The sequence below is a fragment of the Onychomys torridus genome, chromosome 6, assembly GCF_903995425.1.
Source record: "Onychomys torridus chromosome 6, mOncTor1.1, whole genome shotgun sequence".
Lineage (NCBI taxonomy): Eukaryota > Metazoa > Chordata > Mammalia > Rodentia > Cricetidae > Onychomys > Onychomys torridus.
In genome coordinates, this window is record NC_050448.1 from 45,374,445 (window position 1) to 45,389,588 (window position 15,144).

Sequence of the window (15,144 nt, forward strand, 5' to 3'; positions counted from 1 at the left end):
CTTTTCCAGTGATTGAAACTTCCTTCATGCAGCTCCCCAACACTTTCTTATCTTAACTGTGGCTTTAGATTTGTGATAGCCAAATGCATTACCCTCAAAGATAAATGAGTTACGCTAGAGACTGTCGGCAGTGAGCACATGTGATGGGATAAGTGTACTTAGCAACATGGGGGGTTACTGATAATCTGAAGCTCCTCCGGCCTTTCCTCTGCTCACAGATGTTTATCTGTGGGAAGTTTGAGAACTAACTAAAGAGAGAAACAATGTGGAACTAAGATTAAATTGAATTGTCTTGTTTATTAATTAAACTACGAAAGTTCAGCGCTGTGGATTAACTAAATACTGACTAGAAACTGCCAAGACTTGAACTGGTTACTCCAAGTCTGTCTCTATTATTGGCCTCAATCTAGAGTCAGCTCTCTGGTTTGTTTTTGTTTCTGGAAATTTATAAATTCAATTGATTACAGACATCCACTATGTTACTTGATTTCAGCTACTCAATATATCAAAAGTCATTTCCTATTGGAAACTGGATAAGTAGGTTAAAAAGGCAGTCACAATGAACAAAAGTATATTTTTCAACAAATAACAAATAAATTATAAATTATATTAAAATAGGAATATATTGTATGATTTATTGAATCACAACATTATTTTATAATAAAAGTCCATGTCTTTTAAACAAAATAATTTTATTTTGTACCTCCTAGTGATAATTAGTACTTTATAAGAATTTGAGGCAACTGCCTCAATCCATTTTATCCTGCACTCATTCAGTGAATCAGGACTATCCCCTTGATGCTATGAAACAATGAATTCATTAATACACAGCTCACCTTAGAGATCTGTGAACTTTCAGACAACTCTGGTGCACCTGTCTAGTAAACCAAGGCTTTGATCCTCACTAGATAGTTTTGCATACATGGGCAATCAGCACCACTCAGTGTCTGCTGAACTCACAGTAAGAGCAGAACTCAAACTTCGTGGATGAAAACTGCCGTCTACTATGACTGAATTATTTATGTATTTGTGTGTGCTCGAGAGCGTGTATGTATCTGTATCTGTATATGCATGTGTGTGTGTGTGTGTTCTGGTGCATGCATAGAGGCCAGAAGAGGTGTCATGTCCTCTGGAGCTGGAGTTAACAGGTGTCTGTGGGATACCTAGCTTCCCGAATGGGTGATGGGATCCAAACGCTGTACCTCAGGATTGTGCAACCAATGCTTTTCTCCATCTTTTCAGCCCTAATATATTTTTTTTTGTGATGTTGTACAGTAGCCAAATCTAGGTAGATTACAGAATGGCTCCGAGGAGTACACAGTACTTAGTAAGTGAACAGGATCCACTTGAATGGCTCTATTGAAAAGTGTCCCAAAGCCAATGCTACTGTGGCAAATATTCCTGGAAAAAGTCCTATCCAATGTCAGCGGTTAAGAGCCTGTACTGTTCTTGCAGGAGACCCACACTGAGCAGCCCCATCCACCTGTAACTCCAGCTCTGAGGATTTGATGCCCTCTTCTGAACTCCATGGACACAGGCTCTTACATGGTGCATGTTTGCACAGTGCATGCACATGCACACACACACACACACACAGTTACACATAATTAAAAATAAATCAGTTTTCAAGCATCAAATGATCCCTATTTCCAAATCTAGGGGGGGGGACAAGATGTCGATGCAACTGTAGATTTGTCTTTTTCTTTTTTCTTTTCTTTTCTTTTTTTTTTTTTTCTTTTTGGAGCTGAGGATCGAACCCCGGGCCTTGCGCTTGCTAGGCAAGTGCTCTACCACTGAGCTAAATCCCCAACCCTGTAGATTTTTAAATATAAGTCATTAGCTCACTTATTCCAAGCAACATGAATATCTCCAACACTATTCTGAATTCTCATAGTCCTTTGGCTCCAGATTTGACCTTCCTTGTCAAGGAAGCATTAGGTGAGTATCACTCAAGGCTGCTGTGATATTAGAAGCACAAGCATTTGGTCAGTGTCAGTAAGTGGGGGCAGATGCCGTGAGAAATGGAGCCTAAGGTTCTCAGGTGTTGAGGAGGAATTGAAGGGTATCTGGGCAAGTGAGCAAACTGAGCGGGCATGTGGGAAGGAGAGTGCTGGAGTGGTCAGATGTCAAGCTTATGCCCAAGTGCAAGTCCAGAGATGGCTTTTGTGGTTTGGGAAATTGGATTTGCCAGTAAGTGCTGAATGTCTAGTGCTGCCCACACGCTCTGTTGAGTGCCAAGACAAATAAGCTGCTCTCCACTCCAGCTGAGTCACTGCAGAGGGCAGGGCACATCTCTTGGAGATGGCTCCACTGCCCATTAGCCACTGACCTGAAATGAGATAAACATGACCCCACTGCAGCAGCCCAGAATGGCCCGGACAGTCACTCAGGCAGCCCTGGGCCAGAGGGACTGAACACAGACATGGAGTATCTTGTCAGCTAAACCTCCCAAGGCTATCAACAAGAACTCCAGGGCTGTCACCTCGGGTTCTAGACTCCCCTGCAGTCTGCACTCCAATCTACACGATTGTCTTTGCAAGGACTTCTGTCTTTTATTCCTGGAGTCAGTTCTTGTGTCCTTATTCTGGGATGCAAAAAAAAAAAAATGGTCAACTAAAAGGACTCAGCTTTTGGTAGCTTTAGTATATTGTAGAAGTTGAACAGAAAATGACACCTGGGAACCTCGTTAAAATAATGAGACATCCCAGTCTACAGCTGAACTGTAGCGCCTCTCCAGACATGCAATATAAATCATCATTCTTTTTACGATCTAGTGATTATATATATTCCTGAATATCATACCAGGAATGCTGTCGATGTCCAGAGGACTCTTCAGCTGTTTCACTTGCTTGTAAAGCAGATAATCTCTCTCTTGTCTCTTCATTTTCTCAATGAGCCCTGTGCAGGTGACATTAATGGCCGGTCTGGGTTTTTGATTCTTGAAAAACACTCTCGCAGAACATTTGCCCAAACGTTCCTCAGCTTCCTGCAATAAAAGTTTTGAAGTTACCCAAGAAGGTTTCTTATCAGCAGTGCCCACTGCAATTCACACAAACACCCAGACTGAGAATCCATTGAGCTTGGCAGGCTGGCACCAACGGAGGGGACTTAACTATAGAGAAGGTGATTTTTGTGCTCGTAGCTTGAGGTTAATGGGAACTGGAAACTGGCTAGAACCCAGAATGACCAGGGAGACGGACCTCTAGGCATGCCCGGGGTGGGTTATCTTGATTGTATTAATCAGTCTACCTGTTGTTGGGTGTCTGTGATCCTGGATTATGTAAATGAGAGAGGGAGCTGAGCAGACTCCAGGGTCCTCATGCGCTGCTTTCTGATTGTGGGCGCACTGTGACTTCCCACTGATGGGGCTGTGCCCTGGAACTGTGGGCCAGACAGATCCTTGGTCTCTTGTTGCTTTTGTCTGTATTTTACCACAGCGACAGAAAGGAAATGAAACAGAGTAGCCCTTCAGTCTTGCTGTCATTTCAACTTTTTGCCTTCTGATTTTGTCTTTATGTAACAATGCTGGATGGACCTCTTGCAAAGAAATCTCATTGCTGTCTGTTGATCCCTTCTTGGCTCACACTTCCGGGACAGTGGCTGCTTCGCTCTGTCTGGAACTAACACTATGGTACTTGGACATTACGCTTACTGACTTGAGTCAGAAGACGACGCTGGTTCCTATTGACAAAAATACCAGCATGCGCACGCATGAATTAGCTCCTTTCCTAAAGACCAAAATGCTAACTTCTAAAAAGGAAGCCACTTCATGTCTTCAGCTTGTATGACGCGAATTTGTTCCCATCTGAGCTCAGCTACTAACCTAGGCTATAATAATTCTGCCTCCCTGTTCTGAGATCTCTTCCAAATTAAACACCCCAATCATCCTGATAGGACCCCTTCAGCCACTGAGTGACACCTGCGTCCACTTAGACTGTGGATCCTGTGACCACCCCCACTTATTTCAAATCCGAAGGCTTCAGGTGTCTGCTCTTGGATAGTGAGTCTTCCCCATTTTGGTCAAGGTTCTTTAACTTGACCATTAAAACCAAGGACCTATCCCTAGAAAAATGCACAGGCTCATACCATGGGCTTTAGACTTGGAATGAGGAGTTCACATTCACTAGCCGCAGCCCCACCCAAACCAAGCCATGGGCTCCCAGTCAGGGTGTCCTATCAGAACATGGCTGCAGGACAGTTGAAGCAATAACCTTCATCTCTCCCCCCCCCCTTTTTTTTGAGACAGAGTTTTCTCTGTGTAGCTTTGGAGCCTATCTTGGAACTAGACCAGGCTGGCCTCGAACTCACAGAGATCCTCCTGCCTCTGCCTCCCGAGTGCTGGGATTAAAGGCGTGTGCCACCACCACCTGTCCCTTCATTTCTTTTTAGTGATTTAAATGGCATCCTGGTTTTGAGGCAAGAACCAGAAGTCAACTCAAAAAGTCCACTGTGAAAGAAATTATAATCCAAGTTGGGTCTTCAAAATCAGCCAACTTCTAGAACTGAAACAAACTTTCCACTGGGTAACTTTTCTCTAGGAGAAAAAGTCTATTCTTGATGGGCGGAAGGGTTTCTGGAGTGCATTAACTCACATGCTAATTAGCGGTGCAGCACAGAAAAACTGGGAGGCTCTTCAAGCTATCAGAGAAGCTCCCCCACCCCCCACTCCTTTGACGTTTGCCCTTTCCTGGGAAGAGGAGGAGAGCTAGGTATTTATGTCCTCTCCGTGGGCCTCCCATCAGACAGCTCTGCTGTGCTGTGCTGTGCAGATGAAAGCCTGACCTTCACTCCAGTTAGCTGGCTCCTTCTTAGAGTACCAGCCCATCTAATCCAGAGGAGCGCGTCGTTGGTCAGAAAAACCCTGTCATCGCTTGCTTTTAGCTTCAGTGTTTTCAGTTTGCAAAGCTAGAACTCAAAGGCATCTTCCTAGTACATTCAGAAAAATTAACTCTGCAGCTACTAAGCAAGGCCTGCCTGCATGTCTTGTGCTAGAACTTGCTTCTGAATCCTGGCCAGCTTTCTTCCAGAGGCACTGGGTCAGGGAAGCCAGGCCTTCGCCTCTGAAACTCTGCCTCCCGATCACACTTTGATGTGGGGCACAGCTTGCAATTCCCAGGCTTCTTAGGCTCAGATCACCACTGCTGACAATCTGGGCTGGCCTCTCCACCCATATTCTGGTTGCCGCCTCTCAGGCAGACTCCTCACAGGGACGTCCATCTTCTTCGAATTTCCACATAGCGTTTCTGCTTACTCTCTCGTGAAAATGGGGGGGAAGGGCAACCTAGCAAATCATGGGCTGCATGGTGGGGATTGCAGAGAGGCCGACAGTGCCTGTAGCATGCATGGGCACTGCTCTGCGTTTTATGCAATGCCTCTGTGTAAATGATTCTCTAACCTGATACAGAATTGGCCTCGTACTGTGCCAGCCTGCCAACTAGAAATGTCACCAGCTGACAGGAAAAAGAACATATTGGCATTTCATAGTGAGTCATTCTAAGGACGATGAAGTGTGAGGAAGGACACCCCAGGGAGTTGTGAAATTCTCTCCCGGGGAGCCCTAAGGAAGGGCAATGACAGGTATGTGGACGGTTCTCAATGCACACATATGAAACCAGTAACTGTTGAAGCCATTACTGAGAGATCAGAGAAAGGGTCCCCAAGCATGGTCCAGGAATTACAAACTGCTGCCACAGAGCTCTGCAGCCTGATATCTGTGACCTGAGCCTTTGACCAGGACACATAGGTGATCAACCAAAATTCCTCCAATTTGCATGGCCCTTATTTACATGTCAGAGATTGCACAATTGGAAAGTATGTGCAAAGTGGCTCTCAATAACTTCCCAGAACAGTACAGCTGCCAGTCTGAACTGTGTCTTCACATGACAGGAATTACACACCATGAAATGTCTTTTGAACACCATCTCCGAGAAGAACTGGGTATTTAAAGAAAATGGAGCCGGGTGGTGGTGGCGCATGCCTTTAATCCCAGCACTTGGGAGGCAGAGGCAGGCGGATCTCTGTGAGTTCGAGGCCAGCCTGGTCTACCAAGTGAGTTCCAGGAAAGGCTCAAAGCTACACAGAGAAACCCTGTCTCGAACCCCCCCCCCCAAAAAAAAAAATGGAAGTGCTGGGCATAGGAAACCTCCCTATAAGTCATTGGTCAGGGAGGCCCGAGGGGTACTCAAAACTCTATAACTAAATATTAGGTCCCTGTTTCTGAAGACTTCAACCATGGTTGCAAGACATCAGGAAATCAATGTCAAACTGACCAGGAAGCTCTCCCAACTGGCTGGGTTTCATAGCACTGGAAGGTACTCCACAAGCTGCTGGGGGAGAAAAGCCATCGATGGTCTTATTCAGCACTGGGGCCTACAAGCTGCAACACTGACCTGCCAGCAAAGCTGTAGTCACTGGGGCAGCAGTGGTGTGATGCTTATGGAGGTAACCAATCAGTTTCTGCTAGAACGCGAGGTCTGCTCCTCAGGACTGATTGCATGTCTGCTACAGGAAGCCTTGTCAAAAGCCCATGGCTTGGGAAATCAGAGGCCCCAGGGGTGTTGTTTTGATAAATGGTCATGTTGTCACACTGCCTTCTTAACTATTTATGTTTATACCCATAGATTTGTGTTGCTTTCCACCTTGGTCAGGGAAGCTTCTTTGTGAGGAAGTAGCAGTTAATGTTGAGTCTCCTGACTGGTCAAAATGCTGGGAAAAAGTGGCCATCAGTGCTCAGCCAGAGATGAGTAGATGGGACATCTAGTCAACCTCGCCATCCAAGTCTCAGAGAACATCAAAGAAGAATGCGCAGAAAGAATCTGAGTCAGAGGTGAGAATGAAACCTATGGAAAGGTCTTCATGCCAGAGAGATGGGGCAACATTGAGAGCACTGGTTGCTCTTCCAGAGGACCCAGCTTTGATTCTCAACCCACACATGACACAACTGTCTGTAACTCCAGTTTTAAAGGGGGAGTCAATGTCTTCTTCTAACATCCAAGGGCACTAGGCACACACACACAGACATATATCCAGGCAAAACACCCATGTACATAAAACAATTTTTTAAAAGGCTGTCTTCCATGCAGGGCTGATGACCACATCAACTCAACATACAGCAGATGTGGTGACCCACACAGGGTCAAGCCAGCCAAGATTCTCGAATGGATTGGGGCCTCAGCAGGCCCCACCCTTGGCTGAGGAGCTACTGGCAATTGATGGCTGCTAGAGGAGGGAGACTCACTTCTCTTTGGTGATGTGGCCACTGGTAGGTTGCCTATGTCCCAGTGGATGGCCCCACACATGTCTATATGTGCTCGCTACTAATTAGACTCCTGTGCTAATCATAATAATTACAATAGTAATAATCATGGACATGAAGTCTGGAGGGAGATAGGTTGGTGGATGTTGAGAGAATTGGAGAAAGGCACTAGGGGGTGGAAAGCTCAAGCCACATTGTATGCAGGTATGGAACTTTCAAAGAATAAAATATTAAAATGAAATATTAAATAATATATATAATAAATAAAATAATAAAATATTTTAAATGAAAATTGAATATATTGACTTAAGAAAAAATCCACCATAACTGTAAAAGAAATTCCCCAATGGAGTCCCCACAACCATCCTGCCTTCCATGCAGGCTAGATGCCAGTTACTGCCCAGCCTGCTGCCATCTTACAGCATGCTCAATAAGCTGTCCCCTCCCGTCCTGAAGGTAAGATCACTTGCTGTCTGCCAGTCTTTCCTCACTACTGTGGTAGGCACCCAGTCTCCTATTAAGATTCTTACTTTTTCCATTAAAGACTGTATTTATAGACTTTGCTAATAGGTTACACCACTAATTAGGGCATCTTACCTCCTCAGGGTTGTAGCGCTGTGTGCTGAACACCAAATTCACTTCACATCCCTCTTGAGGGTCGACCTGAAATACAGAAACTGAATCTTAACATAGTGGGAGCATCACAAGCATTTTCATATCAACAGTCATATTCTTGTTGGGTTAGAGTGGTGCACACCTTCAACCCCATCACCCAGGAGGCAGAGGCAGGCAGGTTTCTGTATGTTTGAGGCCAGCCTGGTCTATAGAGTGAGTTCCAGGACAGCCAGGACTACATAGGGAGATTCTGTTTCAAAATAAAATAAAATAAATCATGTTCTTGGGGCTGGAGAAATGACTCGTTCTTAAGAGCAATTTCTCCTCTTTCAGGGGACCCAGGTTCAATTCCCAGCACCCACATTATTGCTCACAACTGCCTGTTACTCCAGTATAGGGGTCTAGGGATGCCCTACAAGCAGAAATAATGAAGGTGGCCTCAGTTCCTATGCTCCCTCATATAGTCTCAATATTAAGTGTTCCCTAAAGATCGTGCTCTAAAGGTTTAGTCTCTCAAGGTGCCATTGGGAGAGGTGGGACTTTAAGAGGTGGAGTCCAGTGTCCACTTTGGGCCACTGGAGCATGCCATTGCAAGACCATGCATAGTCTCTTCCCTGTTCTCTCTTTTCTTCCCTGGCCATGAAGAGGACAGTTTTGTTAGTCACATATCCCCACTGTGATGTGCTTTCTCACCAAAGGTCCAAACACAGTGAGACGGAGCCAGCATGGACTCTGAAACTGCGAGTCAAAAATAGAACTTTTCCTTTTATGAGTTGACTGTCCTGGGCACTTGCTGTAACAGAAAGCTGACTGATATGGTTTCCCCTTACCATTTTCACAGGCAGGCAGACCTTCTAAGCTTTTCATAGGCATGTTTGGATGTCTTAGACTTCTGAACTGAGTCTAGCACATATTTTTGCAGTAAGCTTAAATTGTCTGGAATTTTATATTGTTTGTCACCATTTTTAAAACAAACCAAAATAGGGGCTAGAGAGATGGATGGCTGAGCGGTTAAGAGTGGGGACTGCTCTTCCAAAGGTCCTGAGTTCAATTCCCAGCAACCACATGGTGGCTCACAACCATCTGTAGTGAGATTTGGTGCCCTCTTCTGGCCTGCAGGCATACATGCAAGCAGAACACTGTATACATAATAAATAAATAAATCTTAAAAAAAAAAAAGACCAATATGAACAATTGAAAGAGTATTATCAAGAAAAAGGGGACCTTTCTGTGGCATAGAACTGAGTTATGTCACATCATCCTGATTTCATGGAATTTTTTTTTTTTTTAAACAGGGTTTCTCTATAGTTTTGGAGCCTGTCCTGGACTAGCTCTGTAGACCAGACTGGCCTCGAACTCACAGAGATCCACCTGCCTCTGCCTCCCCAGTGCTGGGATTACAGGCATGCGCCACCACAGCCCGGCTTATGGAATTTCATAAACATCAATTTCCTTTGAATTTTGTCCCAAGGACACAATGACTAAACATGGTTATTTTGCCTTAAATAGATCGGATATCATCCATTCCTACTATAACAAATGGATAAGAGACAGGAGTGAGTAGCAATTATTTATGTAGGAAATATTTAAATATGAAAATGTATGGCGGTTTCTGGAAGGGAATGGTGTTTGTCTAGGGGTCATTTTAAGCTTTCAGTGTGTTACCAGAAGTCTTTCTGTCCACCCATTCTTCTTTTCCACTCCTTGTACCAGGCACTGGGAACTAAAAGATACATAGACTTCCCTAGCCAGCTTTTCCAGAACCTACTTCCAGTATGGAAGCAGTTGTGCAGTCAGTGTGGCTGAGGGCAGCCTGTGTGTGGGTCCTAAGTTATGAAGGTTTTCTGCAGTAGGCAAGGCCTGAAATAATTGTTTTTTTTTAATTTTTAAATTACATTTCTTTGGTGTGTGTGTGTGTGCGTGTGTGTGTGTGTGTGTGTGTGTGTGTGTGTGTGCATGTGCAGCTCAGGGGACAACTTGCAACTCCTTCTATCATGTGGGTCTCAGGGATCCAACTCAGGTGTTTAGGCCTGGTGGTGTGATGGCTAAAGTTACGTTTTAACTTTAAATTATTGTGCTTAAAAGATCTATGAAACAAAAACACCTTTAACCTGTAAGCCCTGCTTGGCCAAGGACAGGTAACTTCCTGGAATACTGGGGCTGTTGTTTATGTAAAACACAAGTCAGGTGTTTTCACATCTGTAAACAAGCTTGGTTGCACCAACTGCACAGGATGTGTGCTTGATCACATGTGGGCAGGAGTATGTCAGGATGTATGCTTGCCTCTGATTGGACAAAGGCAGGAAGTACGTAGCCTTGTGGATTTTGCCTTTATCAGCCCTTGCCTAGTGTAATTTGGAGCCACACTCAGGGAATTCCAGGTATGGTCTTGGCCAGTATTTAATAAAGCTTGCTTTAAATTTGGCTCAAAGGTTGTGGTACTGGCCTTATTCTTGCCCAGTTGGCTTAACAGAGGCAAGCACCTATACCCACTAAGCCGTCTCACCAGCCCCTGAACTAACGCTTGAGCCATTATTAGCTAGACAAAAGCGTGGAAACAAAGGGCAGGACTTGGTGTATCAGGGAGAATGGTTAGAGCCCACAGAAGGCAATACTCCTTAACCACAGTCTAGGCCTTTAATGGTTTGCTGCCCTGGCTCTGGGCCCCTGCCCTCCACATCTGCCCTTGAGGATCTGGCCACGGGCCCGGCATGTTCCCTGGGGTGTCGTAGTTTCTGAGTGCAGTTGTATCTGTGGGAGCCAGAACTTCCCCCGGGTTTCCAGATGGGGGTGGGCAGAGATGGAGGGGAAGCCCTTTAAGAGAAGAGAAGGAGGAAGAAGCCAAGCTAGATGAGAAGCATCTGAGGTATGCAGGAGGACTTAGCAGAGGTGGCTGATGTGTGGGAGAGGACGAGATCCTCCAGGAAGACATCTAGAAAGAGAAGAGGCAAGAGGAACATGAGCCTTCACGTCAGTAACAAATCAGGGCTGCGGATTTGCCAGAGAGAAGCATTCTTCAGGGTCTTCCTTACTCTGAAATAATTCTGCACATTTAATTTATTTTCATGGTTGTTTGCTTGTGATGGGGGGTCTCACTTGTAAGGCTTGGCTAGTCTGGAACTCACTATTTAAAACTCACAGGGATCTACCTGTTTCTGTCTTGGAGCACTGGGATTAAAGGTGTTAGGGGACTTAAGACAGCGTTGACATGATCAGACTTTTGGAAACACATGAAGTCCCAGTACACTATTCTTTAGCAGGAGGGGGAAGAGAAAACCACGGCCAGGTTCACCAAGGCTTCACATGTCACACCTAGCTCATTGTGCGCTGTGAAGAAGAAGAGAGATTACACGTATGGGTTCCAAAGACTTTAATAATTCACCACAGAAGCAGGTCACTGATAGATCAGGGCTGCAGGACAAGGACTCAGGAGCCTTGCTTTTTCTGGCAGCCCTGAGCAGGGGCAGAAGCTGGGTTTATAAGCACAAAAATCATAAACATTTGTTGCCAAGTTACAATTAAAAATTTCCCCTATCAGGAATCAAAGACCAGGGACTTTCCTTGTGTGTTCCGTCACATTGTCCACCAACACAGAATGTAAGCCTTTCAGTCCAACTAACCGGATTCATCTGTTCTTTCTCTTGTTAGGAACAGTCATAATGTCTTAGAGAACTGAGGGGCATAACAGACTGTTTCTATTGTTTAAGGAGGAGGTTGGTCAGCCACTGGAAAGCTCTCAGCTCCTCCAGGGCTTGGGAACCTGAACTTTACTTTGCCCTATAAGTCAAATGGAGGCTGAAGTGAAAACGGCAGGTACTTAAGACAAGATGCTTTTGCCTGCTTTCTTCATAAGCTGAGCCAGTCCCTCTGTGAGGTGCTGCTGGTTCTGCTGACTGGATCTGCTTATTTTAACTTGGCAACCTTGAAAGCTTCTACTTTTCATTCAGAATAGGCTTTTAGTTACTTTTAGTTGTTCTTTATCGGGTATCAAGGCTCTCACTCCTATCTAATCTCCCCAAAGCCTCTCCCTCTTCCTTACCCTAGTCACAAGCTGCTTTGCTGGCCCATGGGAGATAAGCCCCACGAGGCCAGGCCACCTTCATCTGGAGTGGTTTGACGCTCACTGTCCTGGATCGGTAGGCTTTGCTCTTCAGTACCACTGGCTCCAAGATTACAGGGTGTCTGCCTTACCCTCAACCCTGTGCTTGGTGAGGGGAAAGCAGGCTAAAACAACACCACTGTCTGCCCTTAGGTAGCCTAGAGCAGAAAGGACTCATTTATGTGCCACTGTAGACATGATTATCGGATTAGAGTTAATTTATAAGCTTTGAAAGGCTAGGATCCAATCTAGGGATCTGGAGGTGACATTTGAGTTCAACTCTGAAGATGGACGAGGAACTGGAGGGGAGTGGGTGAGTCATCTCATACAGAGGGAGGAGAAGGGTAAAGGGCCAGAGGAGCAGCCAGGAGAACTGGAGGAGAGAAAGGCTAGAGTCTGTGCCTGAAGCAGCTGGCTAGGTGGGAGAGGACTGCCCTGAAGGTTACAGTGTGCATGTCTTGGGCGGGGAGGGGCTTTAAGAAGGCCTCTGGTGGGAGAGCAGAGAGGGATACACACAGCAAGGAGAGGATGGAACAAAATGTAGAGAGTGCAGGAGGCTTCCTGAGTAGACACTAGCGGGGAGAGGCTTGAGCCAAGGCAGGGCCACAAATGTGGTCCAGCATCCTTACAGTAGGACCCAGGTTCAGTTCCCAGCATCTACAGGGTGGTTTACTGCTATCTTTAACTCCAGTTCCATGGGCTCTGACAATCTCTTATGACTTGTGTGTGCACGCATGTGGTACACAGACATACATACAACACTTACACACAAATGAGTACATCTAAATTTTTAAAGAAGGTACAAAAAGAAGTTAGGCACAGTGAGAGTTGGTCAACCATGGGCCACATATGTGTGGTTCTACAAGATTATTATGCCCTCTATGTCAGTTGTAGAAAAAATATAGCTCCCAGGGGCTTGAGAGATGGCTCAGTGGTTAAGAGCACTGGCTGCTCTTTCAGAGGACTTGAATTTGGTTCCTAGCAGTCATAATCAGGTGGCTCACAGCACCTGTAACTCCAGCTCCAGAGGATCTGATGCTCTCTTCTGGTTCCCATGAGCACTTAGATACACACACACACACACACACACACACACACACACACACACACACACACACTGAAATTAAAAATTCTCAAAAGTGTAGCCTATCAAATTACATATAATGTGTGACCCTTGATAATAAATGACCCTGTTTCTGGGTTATGTGCCTGTTATTCTATGATTTGATCATTTTAGAGTACATTCTACTTATACAAAGAAAAGTTTGTGGCAAAACACTCTGGTGCGCTAGGTTGGTAGCAGCTGCACATAGTTTAATGAGCCACACTGAGTGACAGTACCATCTAGCTTTGTGTGATGACACACTGATGTCAAAGGACAAATGGCCTAACAGTGTACTTCTTAGCACACATTTCCATTGTTAACTGATGAGTGACCATAATTCACACCAGAAACACATTTTATATTGAGACAACATGCGATTGTCAAGGGTCATTTGAGATGCTCATGCATGCAGAATGACAGACAGCAGACGGGGCCAGTGCCGGTACTTCGTAAATACTCTCCATGAGTTAAAGATGCTTCAGGCAGCTCAGAAGGCCTGCTTGAACTCAGGCGAAGGAAATGCAAAGTAAGGAAACTGTGAGTTGCCACTACATAGCTTCTAGAGTCCTAGCAATGGGACGGTGGATGGGATCTATTGCAGGTCATGACTTGGGGTTACACCTGCCATACCTGGCTGGTGGGAGGCTAGCCTGGTACAGCCTGGCTATCAGCACTCTTCACAATTAATCAAACCAAATCTGTGTGGGCATGTCTCAAAGAAGCTGTGAGCAGGGTGATGAGGCTCACGGGTGTGTTCACTGAGACACGACGTGGTACGTGGGTGTTATCGAGCAGCTACTGTGAGGGTGCCTTCGTGGAGTATTTTACAGCAATCCTAGGGAACAGAGTAGGCATATATATGGCTACATGGACAAATCTTAAAAACCTTGATTTTTGCAAACCAACATAACTTCCTAAAAAATGGTTACAAGTAGAATATGCAGCCTCCATTTGGAAATTGCTGCCAGTGGCGGCGGCGGTGGTGGTGGTGGTGGTGGTTGTGGGTGGTGGGTGTGGGTGTGGGGACAAGCATAAAAATGACCTCTCCCTCTTTTCTTCACCACTAAGGAAAAGTGACTATGGACTTTGAACCAGAAAGTTGCTTCTTCAGCACACCATCCCTACACCTTTCCAAAACAAATTTGCAGACAGGCCTTTAAAAAGACTCAAAGGCCTTTAAATACATTAATCCAACTCAAAGTTACATGGCACCCCATAGCTTAGGTTAACTTTTTCATTAGTTTTCTCATTGTCAGAGTGACTAGATCCAGGGTGGTGAACACAATGCAAGGTTTTGAATCTAACCCGATTCTCAGGTCCTGGGATGGTCCCTCATGATCAACTGACCCCCTCTTGCCCACCATGCAGTCTCTCTGTGTCTTGCACAAGAGGCTTCCACATTTGTGATGTAAAGTGAGAACATTCAGTTCATAGAGCCGAATCCAACACTGTGCAGAGGCCAGCCAGCCCCAGCTTTCCCCCCACAGGGAGTAGGCTGCAAGGGAGATCTGAGTGTCTAATGCCTGGCATCCCATACCACCCAAACTGACCATCTGCAAAACAGATGAGGAGGCCATGCCACTTCCTTAAACAGAGCCAGAGGTAGAGTTCATCATTCCCATGCATTCCAGAAAAAAGTTCTTTGCCAAGAAAAGGCAAACAAAGCAAGTGGCCACGTGAGTATAACACAAAAGAATTAGTAGCTCGTTAGCACAAACTTCTTTTTAATTTTGCGTGAAAGGGGAGTTAGTGCGCTACAGCCTAGAATATAATGCTCTACAGTCTGGACCTTGGTGGCATGGAGTTTGTATTGGATCTGGACTTTGTGCATCTACTTTGTAGATCCCTTAGTTCCTGCTCCCAGTGGCCATGAGAAGAGTTGTATCTGCCTTCCTGGCTATTGTCCTTCTGGCTTCTGGGAATTGCTCAACACCTTGACTTTGTTGGGCTTGACTTGCAATCCTTTGGGAGGGCTGGGGGGCTACTTTCAAAATTCTGTTTGAGAAAACATACAGTTGGGGGTGCCTTTAAAGAACTAGATTCATCACCCTACACCAATCTTCCTTTTTT

The 15,144-nt window shown here is 45.4% G+C and overlaps 1 protein-coding gene across 1 annotated transcript in view; it reads right to left on the minus strand.

The window, feature by feature from the left end:
* Rarres1 (retinoic acid receptor responder 1) overlaps nt 1–15,144 on the minus strand; it is a 35,514-nt gene that overhangs the window by 8,532 nt on the left and 11,838 nt on the right. The window contains exons 2-3 of the mRNA XM_036189298.1: nt 7,853–7,918; nt 2,803–2,986 (exon numbers count right to left, since the gene is read on the minus strand). Of these exons, the coding sequence (XP_036045191.1) occupies nt 2,803–2,986; nt 7,853–7,918 (250 nt within the window). The remainder of the gene's footprint in view (nt 1–2,802; nt 2,987–7,852; nt 7,919–15,144) is intronic.